The 21,922-nt window shown below is 36.1% G+C and overlaps 1 protein-coding gene across 1 annotated transcript in view; it reads left to right on the top strand.

The window, feature by feature from the left end:
* CFAP47 (cilia and flagella associated protein 47) overlaps positions 1-21,922 on the top strand; it is a 261,632-nt gene that overhangs the window by 216,946 nt on the left and 22,764 nt on the right. Inside the window, exons 58-60 of the mRNA XM_058800177.1 lie at positions 8,336-8,495; positions 9,129-9,220; positions 13,772-13,924. Of these exons, the coding sequence (XP_058656160.1) occupies positions 8,336-8,495; positions 9,129-9,220; positions 13,772-13,924 (405 nt within the window). The remainder of the gene's footprint in view (positions 1-8,335; positions 8,496-9,128; positions 9,221-13,771; positions 13,925-21,922) is intronic.

Raw genomic sequence — 21,922 nt, 5'->3', positions numbered from 1 at the left:
GCAGGTTGTGCTTGTAGAGTGTTTTTTTGTACACAGAACACAACTAACACACAGTAGCAGAGGGGCAAGAGAGGTTGAGTAGATTTTCTGTTACTGAAGTAGAGAATGTAAGATCCTATTGTTATTGGCCATCTTATCTCTCCACTCAGCTCAGCACTCTCCATCCACACTGAGTTTATGGTCTTTCTTCTATATAACTACTTAATCAATTAATCTCTCCTGAGAATGTCAGTTATATTTACATGTGTGCAGAACTAAAATGAATATTTAGTTTAGGAAAGGAAAATTGACCTAACATAACTGAGTTTTTACTTTTCTGTTGTTTAGTCTGTCACAAATAGAATCACTCAGAGAAGAGGTATATTATTGCATCTTTTACAGTGCTGATTTGGAAGAGGTTTTGCATCTTTTTCTTCAACTTTGAAGTTTGTCTCCTGCTTTCAGTGACTCTGGATCTAAGACATTACTATGTTGCAGACATTTAGATCTTGGATGCCAGAAAGATCTACAGAGTTTTATCAATGTAAAATTGTCATCAGGAAAACGAGGATGATAAACAATTTTTAGATAGATGAACTGGTCAAAGGAGGATAGGGTAGATCTACCAACTCTCAGATTTTTGGAGGAATAAAATAGATTTGTAAGGAGAAAGCAAGAGAAACTATCAGTACACCATGAAGTATTAAAACAAGTATTGGACCATAGGATAGAAAGAAAAGTTACTACTTTCATTCTTGATTATTTTTCACTCCTTACTCTTATGTCTTTGGCATTGCCTCTGCCAAAAAACTTTAATAAATAGTCTGGCCTCCTCCACACATTCTGCTCTGTGTTTGCTGTGGCTTCATTTTGCAAGTTACTGTTTATGCCTGTTGCCCTTTTGCTGGTTCCTCCTGTGCTTTGTTTGTTCATTTTTCCATCCCTATTGCTGAACTATTCCTTGGCTTTTCAATGATTTTCCTTCTCTGACATTTGCCTTGTGTTGCTCTGTACTGCTCAGTTCAGCCTTGCTTCCTTACCCCTCTCATGTCCTTCATTTGGATGTGGCTTTCCTGATGTGCTGCCCAACTGGATTTCTGTCAAATGAACCCCAAGCCAATCATCCCAGCACCCCTGAAGGAAAATGGCAAAGATACCCCATGGTGTCAAGACAAGGGCATAAGGTAACAGCAGAGATGTAAAATATAAAGAAATGTGGCACCTATATGAATGTGGGTCCATTTTCTGTTTGATTTTTAGGTCTGTAATAACTACCCAAAGTCAGAACTTCAGGTATCAGAGTTCAGAGATAAGAGGGGTGATTTATGATAAATCAGTTTAGGTTTTTACATGATTTGTGTATTACTGCAGAAGATTATTACATCAAAATTTACAATCAGATGTGATTGGGAAGTGATGGAGACTTTGTTGTGAAATGTATTAAGTGACAATTTTATATTGGGGTTTAAAAAACTTTTAAATTTAGTCCCATAATAAGAGAATGTGACTTTCATGATTTCTGTTACATGTATTTTTTTAAGTTTTCTTGGAATTAAAGATCTTAAGAATTATTTTGCTTGTTTTGGTTGTCAGCAGAGAAATGAATTACTCTACTTGGCAACATTTTTTTCCTCAGTGTATTTAACCATTGAAAGCATAGTTGTTACTGCACTTCAACAATAAATAAATATAATAGGTCAAAATATAATATCTGTCAAAATAATTGTTTTGATCTTTACTGAAACTGCAATATAAGCTGTTAGAGAAGGAGAATTTTATAAATGGAAGGAAAACTTTATACTTGGCCTTTCAGACATGCTTCATTTAAAAACAAAATAAATTGCATTAAATGAAACAACATATTTAATTACTGAGCCCTGTTCTCAAACCATTTATTTTAATCTAAAGAGCAAGTGTTTAACTTGAATCTATTATTTTGTACCAGAAAGAAATTATTCTAAATGAAAAATCTTAATTAAATAATCCCGAAAATCTCTGGCAGAAGCATGCAAAATTGTATTAATACAAGATCCATAAAATGGTGAACAAATCTTATAAACATGCTCTAATACATCGTGTGCTTATGGTAGTGATGTTGTGAAGCCTTTCTTTGTGCCATGTCTTTCTTAAAGCAACTTATAAAGTTTTAACCAGTCATTTGTGAAATTGTTTATTAGCATCTGAATTGCATATTCATGACTTAAATTTTACAACTAAGTAATTCATCAGCTCAGATGAATTTTATGCTTCTGTATAAGTACCAGAAGAGAGGGTGCAAAAAGGATGGGAAAAGGAATTTTTCAGTGGTGCCCAATGACAGGCAACAAGAAATTCTCATCTGAGCAAAGGGAATGCTTTTTACTGTGAGGAAGATTGAGCACTGGAATGGTTGCCCAAAAAAACTATGGAGTCTCCATCCATGGAGATGTGGTCCAGGTAGACTCTGCTGGGAGAGAGGTATTGGACCATTTGTCTATCAGAGGTCCATTCCAGCTCCAGGTATTTGGGATTTTGTGAAAATGCCAGAGGAAAGGGAAAACACAACTCTATCTCCTGGTGCAAGTATCCACAATTCATGAAGCAGAGAGGCCCCTAGAAATGCAATCATTGTGGACCATCTGTGGAAGGAACCTCTCTTGAGCTCCACTTACCTAACTTACTGAACTTTACGGAAGGAAGGAAGGAAGTGTCGGAAGGAAGTGTCGGAAGGAAGGAAGTGTCGGAAGGAAGTGTCGGAAGGAAGTGTCGGAAGGAAGTGTCGGAAGGAAGTGTCGGAAGGAAGTGTCGGAAGGAAGTGTCGGAAGGAAGTGTCGGAAGGAAGTGTCGGAAGGAAGGAAGGAAGTGTCGGAAGGAAGTGTCGGAAGGAAGTGTCGGAAGGAAGTGTCGGAAGGAAGTGTCGGAAGGAAGGAAGGAAGGAAGGAAGGAAGGAAGGAAGGAAGGAAGGAAGGAAGGAAGTGTCGGAAGGAAGGAAGGAAGTGTCGGAAGGAAGGAAGGAAGGAAGGAAGGAAGGAAGGAAGGAAGGAAGGAAGGAAGGAAGGAAGTGGCGGAAGGAAGTGGCGGAAGGAAGTGGCGGAAGGAAGTGGCGGAAGTGGCGGAAGTGGCGGAAGTGGCGGAAGGAAGGAAGGAAGGAAGGAAGGAAGGAAGGAAGGAAGGAAGGAAGGAAGGAAGGAAGGGACCATCTGTGGAAGGAACCTCTCTTGAGCTCCACTTACCTAACTTACTGAACTTTAAGGAAGGAAGGAAGGAAGGAAAATGATGATGTAAATGTTAAAACGACTGAACTTTAAGGAAGGAAGGAAAATGATGATGTAAATGTTAAAACGTGGGATGCAGCAAATTTAAATTTTGGCATTTTACATGGTTATTTTATTAGATATTTTACTTGCCTGTTTGTATGGGACTTGAAATACCTTGAAATGCTTTGTGTTCTATTTTATTTGACCCAGAGAAGATGCAATTAGAAGTATCCTGCTTCTTTGCCTTTAGTTGCACCCAAATCTAATTGTTATGTAAGGGTGATCTCTCGTTCTTGCCTTTTTGCTTTCCCTTTGTAGGGTGCACTGTTTTTCATATCACCTGCAATTCACTGAGAAAAGTATCTGTGTCTGGTTTTGCAAACAAGGATGCATTTTATGTGAATTCTTAAAAACAGAAACAAGACAAAGCCTGTTGATCTGTCATGACCTCAGAATTCCAGAAGCACAGAACTGCTTAGGTGGTAAAGAACCTCTTGAGATCCTCTTGTTCATCCAAACCCTCTGTGGCTCAGGCAGGGTCATCTCCATCAGGTGGTCCAGGACCATGTCCAGTCAAATTTTGAATATCTACACAGATGGAGGCTGTTGGCTCTTGTATGATGACTGTCAATTCAGAAAATTTTATTTATATTTACTCATTGAGACTGAATAATTATAATACTGATGTAGCAAAACTAACAGGCTGCTACTCTCACAGTTTTATAATTAGAATCCATAACAGGGGATTGTGATTGTGTTTTAATGAAAGGGAATAAAAAATTCAAGCAGCCTCATTGGAAGCACTAAAAAAAAAGAAGATGCAAACAAAAATGGAACCACCCTTAATAAGAGTCAAAGTAGAAATGTTGTCTGTTCTTTATTAGACTTTTGGGATTTAGCAATGAAACTCTTCTGGGAGAGGTGCTATAAAAGATCTTAGTTTTCATATTTGAACCAGGATTTTATCTCTTCCAGCAGATGAAAAGAAATTAATACCTAGGCCTGACTTTTTCAATGCATTTTGGATACTAGTATGCTGGCAATAGCTCACTCTTTGCTATCTGATATCAATTCTTTTCTGGATGAGCTCCTTGAGAGGAAATTAGCAATAATTCCCCAGCAGCAGCTGCTGTATATGAATATTTTGGAGGTTGCCCTTTCCAGATTCTGAGGATAATAGGAGAGAACAGACCTAATTATAGTGAGTTGACATTTACATAGCCAGTGCTAATTTTAGCAAAGCTGTCTGTGGGTTTAATCAAAATGCTGCTATAGTAATTTTAATGGAGAAACTATCAAGAAAACAAACAAATAAAAGTACCCCCTCCTAAATGATTTTCCATGAGACTTCAACAAGATATTCTGAGCTCTGTCTCATCTCTCTCTTTCAATTAAAGAAGGCTGAACTGAGTGCTCTTCTTCTGGGTAAAATCAATGGGAGGCACTCAGATGCTACAGAATTAGGAGGAGTGAATCAGGGAGATGCACTTCAACATCTAGAAAATCTGCCTGCAAAGCACCTTACTAATATGAAAAATACATGGCTTTAGGTTAAAGTTAAATGGGAGGATGACTCATTGCAGAATATTTTGTTCCTTGCCATCACTGTTTTATTACCATGATGCTGCCTGGTATGCTTGCTCTTAACATTTTTTCCTAATCTACTGTAGAGGCAAAAAATGCATTTTTACCCATCTGTATTCCTTCCAAATAACATCCCAGCTATTGGCATCCACTGCTGCTTGAATTTTAGCTCTTGCAGTGCTGAGTTTCCTAGGGCTGACACAAAAGTTACACAGAACTCAATGACAGCTCAGTGTCCCAAAGAATTGTAGCCATGAATTTGAAATATACTAATTTTGATTTATTATCTAATCCAGTTCTGAATTCTAGGCTCAGTTCCTGAGGAATCTTTTACAGAATCAGTGCTCTCCAGCAGCCTCTGGGGAGGCTAGAGGCAAGGCTTAAGAAAAGGTTACCTAAAAATGAAATGAGGGATCATGCAGAGCTCCACACACTCCTTTTTAAGGCAGTTGACTCAAATTGCAGCCCTTGGTTTGAGTCAGATGCCTTCAGTCTTTAATGGGTCAGTGAGTTTACTCTGCTAAATTTAACTGTTTCCTAATGGGCTGTAGGACAGTGAAAGAAGAGTGAGGTATTATCAAAATCTGGCCCAAAGCTTTTTATCAAATGTGATGTACCTGTGTTCAGAAAAGGGACTTGCTGTGGATTTCTTACACAGAATTTGTGGATATTCACTGCAGTAAAATAATTACGTGAAGGCAAGGGATCAGCCATTGGTATCAGTTTTTGGCAGAGTACTTGAGGTCCCCGGCCAAGTAGGAGCAGGTAAAACTGATTTTATTAAAGTTGTACACAGAGCTATTTTTTGTGTGCTAGCCTGCATTCTCTAAATGGGAAAGAAGAAATAAAAGCAAATTATATTTGCTATATTTGCTAAAATAGCCATTATGGCTACTTTAGCTATCTTATTAACGGGCCAAGATCATAATGAAGCAAATCTGTATTAGCAGTTAATGATCAGTTGGTTAGTTGACAGCTGCAGGCAAGCCTGGTGATGTAAAAATTGCCTTTATTATTAGCATCTTCTAATAAGAAGATTTTTGTATTAAAAATGTGAATCCAATCTGTTTCAATAGCAATATTATAAAATTTGTCTTTTCATGATCTTTAATAACCAATTTTCTGCCAGAATGACCCAGAATGCTATCATATGGATTCTGCATTAAAATCTATTAAAAAAAAAAACCAAGGGGCTCTGTCCTGTAACAGGCATCATTAAGCTACAATTCAAAATATGTAATATGATGTGTATAACTGGTTATGAGTTTACAGTCTGTTCTATTTGCCATCTGTTAAAAGCTTTGCAAGTGAACCTTAAGGATGCATTGTAATGTGTTACAAAGTGTTTACATTATTTTGGTATCCATGTATGTGTGGATTCAAGGCAATCTAATTGCAAATATATCCTGAAGTGTACTCTTCTGTTTCAAAGGTATCACTTGCCTTTGTCTTAACTGGACCAGAGTGAGCCCAAAGTGGGCAAATCGCAGCAGAGAGCCGGCTCTTCTCTCACTGAGGGAGAACAGTGCATCAGTGCTGCGATGGGTTTGTGATCCAGAGGGGGGGATCCCAGTTCAGATGTCTTCAGGAGTGTTGTAACTATGCCTGATATCAGCTTATTTATTTCAGATATTGGATTAAAAATGAGGTGCTAATTTTAAAAGATTTTAACTTTGACCATGTAGTTGCCAACAATACATGTATATGTAGTATGTCTTTTAAATTTGGGTATGGGCTTGATAGATAATGCTTCAAAGATCCAAAGAAAAATCTTTAATTTTTATCAAAATTGGAAAAAATATATAGTTTTTTTTCATTTAGATATTAACATTTTAATGGATTTTTAATTAGGATATTTTCAAGCTCTTTCATGATACAAAACTTTTCAAGTAATGATTTCCAAGGCAAATTGCTCTTGCCATGATGAACTCCTACAAATACACAAGAATTAAGCAATCACAAGTGCAAAGCAGCTGGTTAATTTTCATAATTAGTATATGATAAAACTCTTACATACAGAAATTCAGATATGTTTTGGTAAGAACTTCCTATGGCTTTTCCCATTCATAATAAAGTGAGGCAGTGGTCTGTATTTGATGTCCTGAGGTCTTTTTAACTGGGAGAGGTAGAAAACCTGCAGAGTTGTGTGGTTTTAAATATTCAAAACTTTCCTAATTTAAAAGTGATTTTCCCATCTTAATTTGGTTAATTTATTTTAGTTTAAGAGTGTTTCTAGCAAAAAGCTTATCACCAATAGACTTTATCATTAAATGCTGGTAGGGAGTTAATGCAAATGAGGAGTCCAGACTCATGTCCTGTGTTTTGGAGAGCTGTTTTTCAAACCCTTCTCTCTTTCCCTGATGTGACTTGATTTTTTTTTTGTCTTTCTGGCCATTCCTGTATTCCTGTCTGACATCATTTTACTTAGTCTCCCAGCACTTCCTCCTTCATTCCCAAACTTCTGTGCATCCACCTTTTTTTCCCAAGACTGCATTACGATTTCCCTACCACCCACTCTTCTACAACTCTGAGCCCTGAGGTCTTCACCCTCGAGGAGTTTTGGCTGGAGGAAGGTGACCTTTTGGAGCGCCAGGTGAAGTTTCCCTGCTGGCATTTTTTGAGCATGAAGCCACCTGTGGTGATCAAAGAAGCGATCCCCAGGAGGATGCTGCATGTCCAGGGAGTGGTACCCACAGACCTGCATCAGCTTCTGTTCATTGTAGAAAGTGTGAAATATTATCACAAAAACTCATTCAAAGCCTAATGTAGAAGCAGCCACTCATAACTAAGACGATTTTCTGCAGATAGAATTAAAGCTGAAACCCTAACCCTGTGGTGTCATTTCCTGCAAATTCCAGGAATACTTTTCAAACAAAGAGCTTTGTAGTTAAAAGACTCATTTACTTGTTCTACTCTGTGTAATCTTTCGATTATTTCTGAAATAGCTGAAGTGTTCTGAAACTTGGCAGACTGACAAGTCACTGGAAAAAGGCCCTTAAAGATTGAAAATATCAGGCTACCTTCATTACAGACAACATAAGTTTAGTTTGTTTTGTTTGGGTTTTTCTAAGCAGCAAAATCAATCAGATAAAATATCATTTGGAAAAAGCATGGTTTGTATAATAACAGTAATGAAGGTTCTTTTAAATATATTATAGTTGTCTTGAATGTGAGCATTTGTTTTTGGATTAATCTTTTTAATGCAGTGTTACAGATGTAACTCACACCTGAAAAAAACATGACTTAGGGCCCACAAAATCATGGGATTGACATGCATATGTTACACATGATCTGAATACTGAATACAGTGAATATTAAATGTGGGACATTCACTTAATTGTGGTTTTGTTTTGGTTTTGTTTTTTTTTTTTTTGTAGCAAAGGCAGGTTAAAATGGAATTTTTTACAGGGACAGACATAAAGTATGATAAAAGGTTAAACAGTGATTAAAAAAGAAAAAGGGAAAGATATGAGTAAAATTATAGAAAATATTTTGAAAACTTCCAAAATACCACAACAATCTGTTTCATCTTGCAGGAATCCGATTAGCTCCAAAAGAAAAACTGGAAATCCCTGTGTTATTCATGCCAGCTGAAATGAAAATTTATAAAGCGGTGGTGGTAATTCATGTAATGAGGGGAAATGGTGAGAACTGGCCTTATGAGGTTACTGGTGAATCAAACAGAGACTTAAACAGGTAATTTATTCTAAAAGGAAAGGAAAAAGTGGTTGAGATGCTCAATCCTATCAGCATTTATCCCATTGACTATTCATGTGTAGCTCCCAAGGGCAGTCCAGTGTCTGATTTTGAGGGCAGTGGGTATCCATCAAAAGCTTTTAATGTACTCTGCAAAGTTTGCAGATTCAGGGGGAGATATCTGTCTGTTTTAATACCTATCTATTCTTGCTTTAAATAAAGAAAATGTAAAGTACTGGCTGCTGGTGCAGTTATGGATATTGAGCAAATGAAAACTCTTAGTAACTCTGTTTTTTCAATATATTTGGGATAGTAATGATTTGCATCCTGATATTTTTATGTCATTCATAAACTGCAAAAATCTTATCTCATGTAAACATAACCTGACAAAATGCAGATCAAGCCAAATGTTTGCAGATCTATAATGTTTGAATATACTAAGTGGATCTAAGTTATGTCTGATATAATTTACAGCTGATATATTAAGCTGGATTTTATTTCATATTTTTCTCTGATGTGGTTAACATTACAGCATACAGCAGGATAGAGTCTAACCTTTCCAACAACTCTTAAGTCTAGCTTACTTTGGAAACAGAATTTTCAGCAGTCTAATTGATACTTGTATTTTTCTAGAAATGTTATTGTAGCAGAGAATGGGGAAACTCAGGGAATACTCTGGATCTATCCCATTAATGGAACACCTGAAGCACCACAGCAGAAATCAGGTAGGTAATGCTTGAAAAAAGCTTGAACAATATATTTAATAATATTTAAGAAAATCAAATAGTTATATTCCCACATGCTTGATCACAGGAATTTGCAGTAGTACTTAGCTAGCTCTTAGAAAAAGTTAACATAACATATTAAAAATAAAATATTTTCCCATTTCCAAAGCAAATCTAGATCATTACTTTGTTCTTATAGTAGATAAAAGGAATTGAGGGCAGTTTAAAATCTTATGGGCTGTGCCCTTCAGTATCCCAATTAATCCTGAGTTAGAGAACTGAAGGTGAGCTGAGCACATGGCTGACTCAAAGGTAGAACTTCTTGCATATCCAGAACACCCTTCTGGAGACTCTACTGGGTGCAAAATATTGGAGGAGATGTTCACTGCTTCTCTCAGCCTTGAGTTTCATCTCTTCATCAAAAACAGAATATAAAGTAGTGTGAACAGCAATGTTTTCCCCTTGCTCTTTAGAAGTGAACTAGCATTAAAAGATGAGTGAATATTCTTGGAGGTGTCCTGCTTATTTTGGGGATAGTAAATGCTTATATATTTGACCATCTGTATTTTTAAGGTGTGATATAATTCCAGAGCTATGAAACAGGAAGTTGTGAACAGCTTTTTAAATCTATAACCCTGAAACAACAGCTCAATATGTAAATGTGGGACTAATTCTATACCAGCTTGTCCTTTCAGCTCACTTTTTGTGGAGTGAATATAATACCTTTCTACATTAAATGTATTAAGATACAGGGACAATTTCTGAAAAAACATAGATATTTGTACTGCCATTAATTTATATTGCTTAAGAACTCTTTACTTGTAGACAAATGCCAATGATGTGGTATTAATTAGAGCTTTCATCTCATTAATTTGTACTTTAATACCTTAAGGAATGAAACAGAATATGATCATGTAATCAACTGTTGCCCAAAATGATGGCTTTAATGAGTCTCATTAGCATTAGAACCATGTATATTAATGTGAGTGTTTGTTGTGTTATTTAAAGCTGTTGTGTAATTCAGTGGCATTCCTCAAGATAAATCTCCCTTTTATTGGGCTGATGCTTTCACTGAAATCACAGAATCATTAAGGTTGAAAAAGACCTCTAAGATCATTGAGTCCAACCATTAACTCTGTGTAACCACTAAATCGTGTCCCTAACTACCACATCTCTGGTTTCTGAGTATTTTTAGGTGTGATGATCCCCCAGTTCTCTGGGCACCTTGTTCCATCACCTGGCCACCCTTTCCATGAAGAATTTTTTCCCAATATCCAATCTAAACCTCCCTTGGCACAACTTGAGGCCATTTCCTCTTGTCTGTCACTTGTACTTGGGAGAAGAGATTATCTCCCACGTGGCTACACCCTCCTTCCAGGTTGGTCTGGAGATGAAGGTGGTCTCTCCTGAACCTTCTTTTCTCCAGGTTAGACACCCCAGCTGCCTCAGTCACTCTTCTTAATCTCGAGACCCTTCCCCAGCTCCACTGTCCTTGTCTGGGCTCTCTCCAGCCCCTCAATGTCCCTCCTGAACTGAGGGGCCCAGAACTGGACACAGCTCTCAAGGACAATCCCTGTCCTGGTTCTGCTGGTCAGGTTCCTGTTCCTGATCCAGGCCATGTTCCTGTTCCTGTTCCTTATCCAGGCCAGGCTCCATTGGCCTTCTTGGCTACCTGGGCACATCTGAGCTCATGTTCAGCCTATTTTTCATCAACATCCCCAAATCCTCCCCTAGGCAGCTTTCCAGCCATTCTTGCCCAAGCCTGGGACATTGCCTGGAGTTGTTGTGCCCCAAGTGCAGGACCCAATGCTTTCTGTATAAGTTATGAATTAAAATGTTTAGCATTTTAATGAATGGCTTAAGTGACCTCACTTCTGTGTGTGATCCGAAGCTCACATACTGTCGCAGACATCTTTTCCCTAAAAATCCTTTCTTAGGATTTTTTCCCTTCTGAGGAGCTGAGGCCTCAGAAACAAAATGTAAACAATGGTTATCTGCTGCTGTGGAGTGCATCAGGTGGATTTGTGATTGGTGTCCTGCGGATGTTTGGATTTAGTGACAAGTCACAGCAGAGCTCTGTGGCAGGCTCTCACTCTCTGTCCAAGCCAGCTGCCTTTGTTATCATTCTTTTCTATTCTATTCTTAGCTAGCCTCCTGAGGAAACCTTTCCTTCTATTCTTTTTAGTATAGTTATAATGTAATATATATATATATATATATATATATATAAAATAAAATAATAAATCAAGCCTTCTGAACATGGAGTCAACATTCCCGTCTCTTCCCTCATCCAAGAACCCTTGTGACCACTGTCACAACATGCTATCAACCCTTAAGTAATTTCAAATTCCTAAATGCTTTTTTAAAACAGCAAAACTAAATTGTAGCATATTTATACCTGTTATCCATTTGTTTATGTTCAATAAATGTTTGTAATACATAAAAATGCATTGCATTAATTTTGAGTACATATAGTTCTTTGGCCATGAGGATGTTATGTTGGGCTAATATTTTTTCCCAAGGAAAATTTAGGTCTTTCAAGAATGTCCCAGAAAACAGAAATAGGTGTCTTTAAGTGTGTTTATGTAATTTTCCATTCCTACCTTGATTCTGAAACCTGTGGTTTTCAGTTATAATTGGGCATTTAGAAAACTTGCATTGTAAGATATAAATCCAAAGCAGATAATAACAAGAAATCTACTTTAAAAAAAAAAAAAAAAGATAATGATCAAGAGTATTGTCATCTCTCTAAATGCAGACATTTATTAGAATTGCCTGGAGGCTACAAGTTTCTGTGTCAAAAACCCAAGCTGCTTTGCTGGTGTATTAAGGAGTTCATCTTTGGGTCATTCTTATTTGCATCTTAATATATTAAATTTCTAGAAGTCACTTGGCTTTCTATCTCATGAGACCAATTAAAATGATCAGTGGTCACAACCCATGTAGTACATGTTAAGTAGATGATACCCTGGCCATCTGATAGAATTGATTACAAATGGAGGGTCATCCAGAATATTCTTTTAATTCTTGTGGAGTGTAGAGTCAAAGAAGCATACAGCAATTTTAATTGGAGGGGACCACTGGGGGTCCTCTAATCCAAGCACCTGCTCAAGGGCAGCTTGCTCAGGGATTTGTTGAGTCAAATCCTAGATATCTATGAATTTTATTCATAAATATTATTCAGCCATTTTGGAAAAAAGAAAATGTAAAATCAATTTTTGTAGTAAGATGAACTGTAGAACGGAAAATGACACAATGTGCACACAGTAATCTGAAACATTTGGTAAACTAGTGGAATACAGAGAATGTAATCTATTTTTAAATATAGATTTAAAACTATATTTATATAAGGTCATACATTTAAACAAAAAGATCTGTGTTTAACCTATTTCAGTAACTCTCCTTCATGGAAATTCTAAGAGATCTCTAGAAATTACTTACACTCTGTTAAACAGGGAAAGACCAAGAGAGAAAGGAAATTACCTGAACTTATGTAGTTATCTATTTTGCAGAGTAAATAAAGTGTCAGAACTGAAAGTTGAAGCTAAATAAAAATGATATAGAAAAGGAGTTTCCTTCTTCTTTTTTTAAACACTGCATATTGATTCACCACAATATGGTTCCTTATCTTAACTTCAGAGTTAAGATCATAATTCCTTATATTAACTTCAGAGTGAATTTTTGAAGAAACATTGGGTCAAACTCTGATGAAAATGACTTACAGATCTTGAAACTAAAAAGAAGTATGTGGTCAGCTGTTCTTTTTCATGTTGATTCCCAGAACTCTAGGAAGTGCTAGATCTTTGGGAAAACATTTTTTGTCAGTGCTTTTATATAATTTTCTTCTTTTTCTGTGTTATTAAATAAGAAACAGCTAAAAAATAACAAAAAAAAAAAAAAAAAAAAAAAAAAACCAAACAAGGAAAAAACCCCCTGTTGAAATAGGCTTTATAGAAACTAGTGTAAAAGATAAAACCTAAAAACTTTGTCATGAAAAAGACATACTTTGGAAGTAGTAAATTAAAATCACTTACTGAACTGAAAGAAGTTCTATAATACTTCCAACAGAAGCTCATGAGAGAATGCTTTTTTATTCTGGAATGCTTCTATTAAAGTTGAAGTTTTAATAACAGTATCCTTAAATTAAGAAAGCAAAGAGTAACTTAATATTCTTTCATGTAATCATAAAAACTTTTTTTTTTTTTTGGTTTTGTTTCAGTCTTCCTTTCTTAGTAGCATATTTCAAACTATGCCATAATTCCTATTAGCAGTTGAAGTAAAATGAAGATAAATTTAATGATTAAAGATAAGAGAGAAATTATCAAGTGCTGTTGGGAACTAACTGAACACATTTTTGTTTGCTTAGCAATATTTTCTGCTACTTCACCACAACAGAACCATAGAAAGTGGAGGTTGGCAAAAGCTTTTAGTCGTCTTGTTCCTTACTGCAATTCTGTCATTCTCTGAGCACATTTAGCTTCTATGTTTCATTTCTCTGTTAAAATCCAGGTGCCAGCTCTTTGCAAATAAGATGTTTTTGCTTTTGTGTAGTTGTGATCCGCTGCCAGGCCAGGCAGAGGCTGGAGCAGAGGGTGGAGCTGCTGCTGATTGGGGTCATGCCTGGTGCCCCTGACCTGCCTGATGCAGGGAACTCTGCCTCGGTGGACACAGAAGAGGTGTCCAGCACCCCAGAAGTCACTGATGGTGAGAATAGTTTTGATGTTATGCTATTTTAGGAAGATTTTCAAATAACTGCTTCACCAGATGTGCAGCTCTGCTATGACAGTGAGTGAAGTTTAGGCAAATGGTCCCTGTTCATATATCTATCATTTGTTTAACTTTTTGTCTACAGCTATGGGCACTTATAAACCTGAACTCTCCATTTTTTTAAATTTGTCCTGGATGTGAGGCTTGCATACAGACAATCTTTCCTTTAAAAGAGAGCCTGTACAGTCTTCAGTTAGAAAAAATACATCTGTGTAAGCATTGCCAGGAGACATTTATCTGCAGGTTTATAAGATGCATTCCCATCAGCAGGTCAATATTGGTATCAGAATGGATTGAAGAAGGAGGACTTTTTGAAAGAAGTGATAAAGCTTTGTAAAAAGATAGCTTCCACTTACTGTTAATCTGCTGAGAACACAGTGAAAATCAATTTATTCAGATACTGCAGCTGTTCAAAATATACCTCTCCTTGAAACAGAATAGCACAACAAATAAGTAGTAAGGAAAGAATACTTCCTACTGCTGTATCAGCAGTATTTCTGTTATCAGTCATAGTCACAAAAAATTATAAAATTGTGCAGCTTGGAAGCTTAACATTCCATTTTGGGTTCAAAGCCATCATTCTTTATAAGGAAAATGTTATTTAAAAATTACGACACTTAACATGAAACAGACTAATGTGTGTTTAACTTAGCTGTAGATGAGGGAAGGGATTTCACCTGCCCTCTGACTTTGCTCAAAGTGGTAAAAGATGAGTTTACAGATGTTACTGTAATTGCAGTCTATCAGGTAATCAGTTGGAAGGGCAGGCAAACTTGGCTTTTGTGTCCCTTTTCTGCCATTTACAGTCTGTTCCAGCAGAGGCTGTGCAGGAATACCATGTTACAGAACATGTCCTGCCAAATAACAGAAAAAGTGAATAGCTGTAAAAGGTAAATCAAGATGCATTACATCCTTCCTAGGAGGCCAATTTTCATGCAAACATGCACATTGATCAATGTAATCTCCCATCAACAATTACTGTCTTCAAATAGATTTTATTTCTGAAAGCTTTTAAAATAGGAGATCTGAAGTTGAACTGTTTAAGAGAGCTTGCAGAGCATATGCTTACTGATTGGCTGATATTCATAATTACTTTTCTAAATTTTATATTTACTCATATTGCAGTGTCAAAGATAACTTATTTCTTGGGCATATTATCATCTTACATACCCATATTACACAATGATAGTGATAAATCCAGTAAAGCAAAAATATGTGAAGTTGTCAGTGTACATTCTTTCATCTTTGGAGAACTATAAATGCTATTATAAAAATTTATTCAGCCTTTTCAGGACAGCTGTCCATCAAGATAAAAAGGCACTTTTTTAAAATTTATTTTTATCATAGAGTAACAGATTTAGCTCATTATTGGCTGGTCACATATGAGTGGGCTGCCTTAAACACACCTGGCCTATTTCCCTCCAAAATGTTGGCCTGTGAATTGACAAGAAAAACATGAAGTGTGCAAGCTGAGGCAGCATTTTGAAAGTCTTGCAGATTCATGATGTCTAGTTCTTGTTTTATTCATAGGAATAATTTATTCACACTGGCTGCTGCACATGGTGTACAAGACATTGATTTGGGGCGTTGCATCTTTTTAAGTAAGAAGTCTGGTAATGAAATGCTTTGCACCCTAGGTAGTAAAATCATTTTTAACACAGTGCTTTTCATCCTTTTCAATGACATTTTAATGCCATTACTGATAGATGAATTTGAGGCCTGTTGGGAAGCAAATTAAATGGTACTATCTGAGCTTTTCTGCAGTCTACCAGTAATAACATAAATAAAAGCTTAAACCTTTAAGATAACAGTCTGGCACACTGTTCTTCATTTTTTTCTCTTCTGAAAGAGTGATTCATCAGAGTGCCTGTGTGAAGAGTAGTAAGCAGTTTTTACACCCAAGGATAAATGATGATAATTACTGGCAGATCAGATTTAAACAGCTAATACTGTGCTTCAATATTTAAATTATTTGGACAAGTATAAATTCTTTTAAAGTGAAAAATCTTCAAACACGTCTTCTACATAAAAAATTCAATTTCATCCAATACGGAGGAGTGCGCTTGACACAGAAACCTACTACAATTTCTTAAGAAAGAGGGTGCAATCTAAAAGTTGTCTAGCTTCAATGACATAGTTTCTTGTTCAGAAGTCAGCAAAGTTCCAGAGTTCAAATAATGAAAGTTTAATATTTTAGACATATAAAGTAGAAAATAGGGCATGGCCCTTTTAAAAAATAATTTTCAGTGATATTACATGCATATTTTCACCCTAAATGTATTTTTCAGCTGTTTTCTTACATATGGCTCTAAAGATGTCTTTTTCACTAAAGGAAAGGAAATTTAAGAGCTGAGATTCATCCAAACAAGTGAAGTTTGCTATTTTTTAGGTTAAGTATTCAGTGGGGAATACAAACACATTTAATTTTCCACAGTCTTCTGAAAAAAAGAAAATCAAACATTCACGAATCAGTTATGGAAGTTTGACTGACATTTAACATTCACAACATTGTGTGTTTGTAGTGGTCCTTTGTAACCTTTCCCTTTCAATTGCTTCAGTTTATCTCATAAGCCAGCCATGAGGGCTGAGTGTTTCTCATTAACTTCTCTCATCTTTATTAATTCATTGCTCTCCTCACAGCCCAGCAGCTGGTCTTAGCTCCTTGCTCTGAATTCTTATTTCTGGGAAGGTTTCATGACAGTTGCCTTGAGGGGAACAGTGCTGCCCATGTTCTGTAGGGTAGCACAGGTATGAGGCTGGTTTATGTTGTGACCAAGGTTTAGAGCCATTCTGAACTCAGACTAAACAGATGGAGAGTTCAACCGCACCTGAGAGGGAAATAACATTTTCCAGATGTGCTAATCCATCATGTACATTGGCATCATTATACAAAGTGTATCTGTACCCTTTGTTTCACTGTTAATAAAAACTTTATAGCAACTACCTAATATTCCTGAAACTCATCAGAATATTCAAAAGCCTCTGTTTTCTTTCATTTCATTAAAGCAGCTCTTTGAAACCAGCAAAGAATAAAAACATATTCAAACACACATTAAAAAGGTATTTTCCATCCCCAGCAGGATTTTGTGTTAGCCAGTGCTATGGATTACACTAAATTCCCATTTAATGTGTTGGATCTGGATCAGGAGGCTCGCCTTTAAGATATAAGGTCAATAAAATTAGGTATGACCAAAGAAATCTTTGGAGACAAATAGACTTGTTCACGCATCCAGAGATGTTAATATGATTGCTGATAAAGTGTAGCAGATTAATATTGGAAGCAGTATGAGGAGGGTAATAATGATGAATATGGCCCTGTATCCTACTTAAGCCATTTCTGTATTGTCACAATCACTGTGGTATTATTTTTGAAATTATCCTTGAGGATGAGAAAATTATAGCTGTATAAATTAGATTTTCTTCCTATGCAATAAAAGAAAGGATAACAAAGTGTTTGTTTTGGATTAAGAGGTGATGAAAGCAGTGATCAATGGCAAAATGAAGTTGTTGACAAGAGGGTGAACCAACAATTGAGACACTTTGTTATGGATTATTGCTTTTTTGTTAGGAGGTGACAACTCCTGATGGAAGAGAACTAGTAGAAGTCAAAGTATAAAGCATCACAGGAGAACTGAAAGTCTTAAATGGATTATTTTGTCATCTACGTAATTTTTGTTTACATCTGCTTGTTTGTTTCTTTATTTATGAGTGAAGCATGGGAGAGATTTGATGTATTGTTTATTTCCATTATTGAGCTAAAATGATGCCAGGCATTTTAATGAAGAAGGTCAAATAGTTCTTGTTGATATACAAGGATATCACTGGGTCCATTAAAAAAGAGAAAAAATACAGCAAAATTTTTATCCCATAAATAAACTCTCCTACTGCCATTTCTTAATATAATTAGGACAGTAACAGCAAATTCTGGCAAAAAAAAAAAAAAAAAAGAACTTGTGAATTGTGAGCAGGCAGTTGGGAACTGCTTTTATTTCTGTTTACAGTCATCACTCAATTCTGTTTCCTTGCCATTTTATAAAATGTTAAAATCTGTAAGCCTTAGGAATGAGAATCATCATTATGTTAATTAGAATGACTTTCTGATACTTATGCAAAATCATGCTCACTTTAAATATTCAGCACTTAAAGGGAACCAGATCTATTATAAACTAATCTGAAGTTATTTTTTCAGCTTCATAAAATTTCAAAAACAATAAATAATACAATACCAGAAATAATTAAATTCTTCCAGGTGCTACTCTTCAGTATGATATAGAACCAGGAAACATGAGAGGTCCAAAAGAACTGATTGACTGACTCAAATAATGTCTGAAACAAGAACACACAAATAGATTTCCCTTAAAATTATTTGAGCGAGTGGATAAGAAAAACCTAGGCAATATAATTAGCTGGAGGAGTGTATTAATGACTTTAATTGCTCTATGTTTGTGATTGCTGTTTCTCCCCTTTCTTGTACACAGAATTTCCTGTAATCTCTTTGGTTGGGTGATAAGGAGGTATTGCTTCCAATAGAAACAGAACCACTGCACCCTTGTTTTGTAAAGATATTTTGGGGAAGCTTCTGTAAATCAGAGCCGTGGCCAACACAGCTCTATACAACCTTGATTGTTCTTCTGGAATATCATAATACCTAACAATGACCTGTCTGCATTAATTTCCTCTTTTTTCTGAATTATTTGCTCATTATTTATGGGACACCAACAAAGCATTGCTGGTCAAACCCCTTAAGATGCAAACTTCTTCAGTTTTTCTGGGACAGTGGCCCTTTGTCTCTCAGCAGTGTTTGAATGCCATTATAGAAAAGCAGAGGATTTATGCACCTAAATTTGCCTCAGAAAATTTATCAGACAGTCACTGTAGTAAAAAACTACATGCATGCAACAAGCCTATCCCAAATGCTCTCCCATTTCCAGGTTATTACATCCTATTGTCATTTCTGTGATAAATTTCTTTATCCATGTCTTCTGTATCTGAAGTTATGTTGCTCAAGTTTTGTTGTTCTTACAGAAAATGAAGGTATTATCTCTAGATCTCCTTCATCTCTCCCACACTACACATTTCAAAGAGAACCTGATACAAAAATTCCCCAACAAACTTCCCCTGTTGTTTTGTAGAATGTATAAAACTTTATGTTTTATAAATTACTGCATCAGGCCTGTTGTTTTGACAGTTTAACAATTTGATCTGAAGCTTTGGAAATACAGGAAGATATTAAAACTATAAGACAAGTAAATAGAAGTTACACAAAATCACCACAGAACTTTGAATGAAGTGATAACCTTGAACCATCACTCTTTCTTCAAGCCTGCTGAGGAAGACAAAATGAAACTTCAGAAATTTACTACACAAAAATTTTATGAATTGTGAAACCTGATTTGTATCCAAAAAATAACACAAGTTGATACCTCCCATGAGATGAAATGTCTTATAGTAGAGATTTTACGCTACCCTGTGTGATAGATGTTCTGTCTTATGTGTAACTAAATGCAGTCTGTTGGGTAAGGAAAAGGAAGCAAATGAATGTGACCCTGGTGGTCAGGGGCTGTGTTCCACTCTCTGAGGCTCAGTTTTCTACATTAAAAAAGCCAGAAGATAAAATGTGCATGTTTTGGTAATAGACCATAGAATAGTGTAAAACTGTCAAGAACCATTGAAAAAATGGTGATGTGGGTTTCCAATTTAGCCTCTGTTGTGTCCCAGTTCAAATAGAATGGTCAGGTTAAAAGTCAACTTGAGTTGTTACTGATTTCTGGGAGCAACATTAAAAGTGAGGCAAATGACTTTAGATGCCATGGAAAAAATAATGTCTGTGTGAATTAGGACTAAATCATGAGATATGTTTCTGAAGAAGCTGCTTTGATGTTTCTATGCCAAGGTACAGATGTGATCTTTATCTGCCAGAGTTTCTGGCTAAGTGAAGACACGGCTGAATAAAAGCGGGAACTTGTTGAAAAAGGATTATAATGGTTATGAAGAAATAAATTTTAATTGTTTCCTTTATAGCATGAATTTAGAGGGTAGCATACAAATCTGAGTAGAATGCCAGATCAAAGGCAAATAATGTGAGAGATCCTTTGGGCTGAAGAGAATCCTTTTGATTTTTCTGAGGTTTTTGTTTCAACTCTATTATGCAAGTAATATGAGAATAAAGAAAGCGTTAAAAGGGATGTATGGAGGGAGAATAAACAGATAATTAGTGAAAAAGGGATTCAGGGAGAGAGAATATATGGAAACAAGCTGCAAGAAGCAATACTAGATGCACACCATATGTTTCATATACATAAAATGGATTCACAAGCTTTTTTCATTCACAAAACTGTGCAGTGTTTTGAAGAAACTCATTATCAAAACAAAACAAAAAAAAAAAAAGGTGAGGGCATTGTTTTTTGCCTTTTGCTGCTTTACAGTAGAAACTTGGGTTAGAAGTAGGATACCTCTTTCAAAGAAGTGTATTGAAAGAGAAAAATTAGGAAACAGAAAAGTTGAATGTAAGAGAAAATTTAAGAAAGAAGCATTCCAATTAGTTGCTAAGGAAATAGGCAGTGGGATGCACGGTAAAAGATGTGGATAAGAGTGGAATTTTGTAGAGCCTTGAAGATATGGATGAAAGTTTTTGGCTGGATATGGAAAGAGAAAAATTTGCAGAGAAGAGATGCAAAGATATATATGCAGAACTGTATTGAGTATTGAGAATTTCTTTGAATTCCTATGAGGATCAATAATTTTATTATCAACGGAAGATCAGCTTTTTTATCCAATAATTTTTGGGATTTTAATTTCTGGTATTTAGTTAAGTTATATTATCTTTGCTTATATTTATAGTGCTCCACATACAGCTCTTTTGTATCTGTATGAAGCAATCTGGTGAAAGGCATATTTAACTACAGCCAGGTCTTTGGGGGGTTTTATGCAATTTGCTTATTCTGCTGCTATTGTCCCATAGTTGTGACATTTTACAGTGAGAAACAGATCCATAATTTTCAGTTGAGATCTCATGTCTTACTACCCACATGGTGTCTACTTAAGTGTTAGGATATTCTTGACCACTAAACTTCCTTCTTCTTTTTTCCTTTCTTACTCTTGAAATTCACTTTTTGCTGTTTATTTGAATATGTGCTTGAAAACAGTAATATAATTATTTTATCTGCTGTACAATAATGTGTTCTGCCTGCCTCTACTTTTGCTGGAAAGGCAGAACTGCATATTTAATGCTCATTCCCCACTGCCTGCTGAGTTCCTACAGTGTCTGTGTGAAAACTCTTGGAAGACAATGGAGAAGCAGGAAAAGGACAATGTCAGATGAGACCTGAAAGGGACAATGTAGGAAGATATATCAAAATATTTGGAAGGTGAAGATTAGATGCCAGATACCTGGTAGAAAGGAGTAGTTAACATCTGGTTTTTTAGTTTCTGTGTTAGCAGTTTGGGGACTATTAGATCAAGAGGGGAAGAAATCTTTGTTAGGTGTCAGGGCCACAGTGGACCCAGCCTTGGAAAATTATCAGAACCAGTAGAAAAAATCATTGTGAGTGCACTGTGTTTCATTCAGCACAAGTGAAAATAATTAATTTAGTTTATGCAAAGCACGAAACTGCAAATTTATGAATGCCTTGGCTTTAATTACATGTTTATATTTGGTGATTGTGCTTCTCTCCTTTATGAAATGACTACAAATAAGAGCAGCTAAGTGAATTCACTTGCATCTCTGTTTTACTGCATCCATCCAAGGAAAAGCCTCTGCAATGAGCACAAGCACTTTTGCAGTCTGAGCATGTTTCCATCACAGTTTTAATTTCCATCTGTCTCACTGGAAATGGGAGGGAGTGTGAAAGTAAAGGGGGTCCCTTAGGGAGGTGCTCCCCTTTGCCACATTTTGTCACCCAGTGTGCCACAGTCCCTGCATATATGGATCAATAC

The sequence above is a fragment of the Ammospiza caudacuta genome, chromosome 2, assembly GCF_027887145.1.
Source record: "Ammospiza caudacuta isolate bAmmCau1 chromosome 2, bAmmCau1.pri, whole genome shotgun sequence".
NCBI classification, from domain to species: domain Eukaryota; kingdom Metazoa; phylum Chordata; class Aves; order Passeriformes; family Passerellidae; genus Ammospiza; species Ammospiza caudacuta.
The sequence above is the reverse complement of the archived record's forward strand: the minus strand, read 5'-3'. Positions and strand labels throughout refer to the sequence as shown.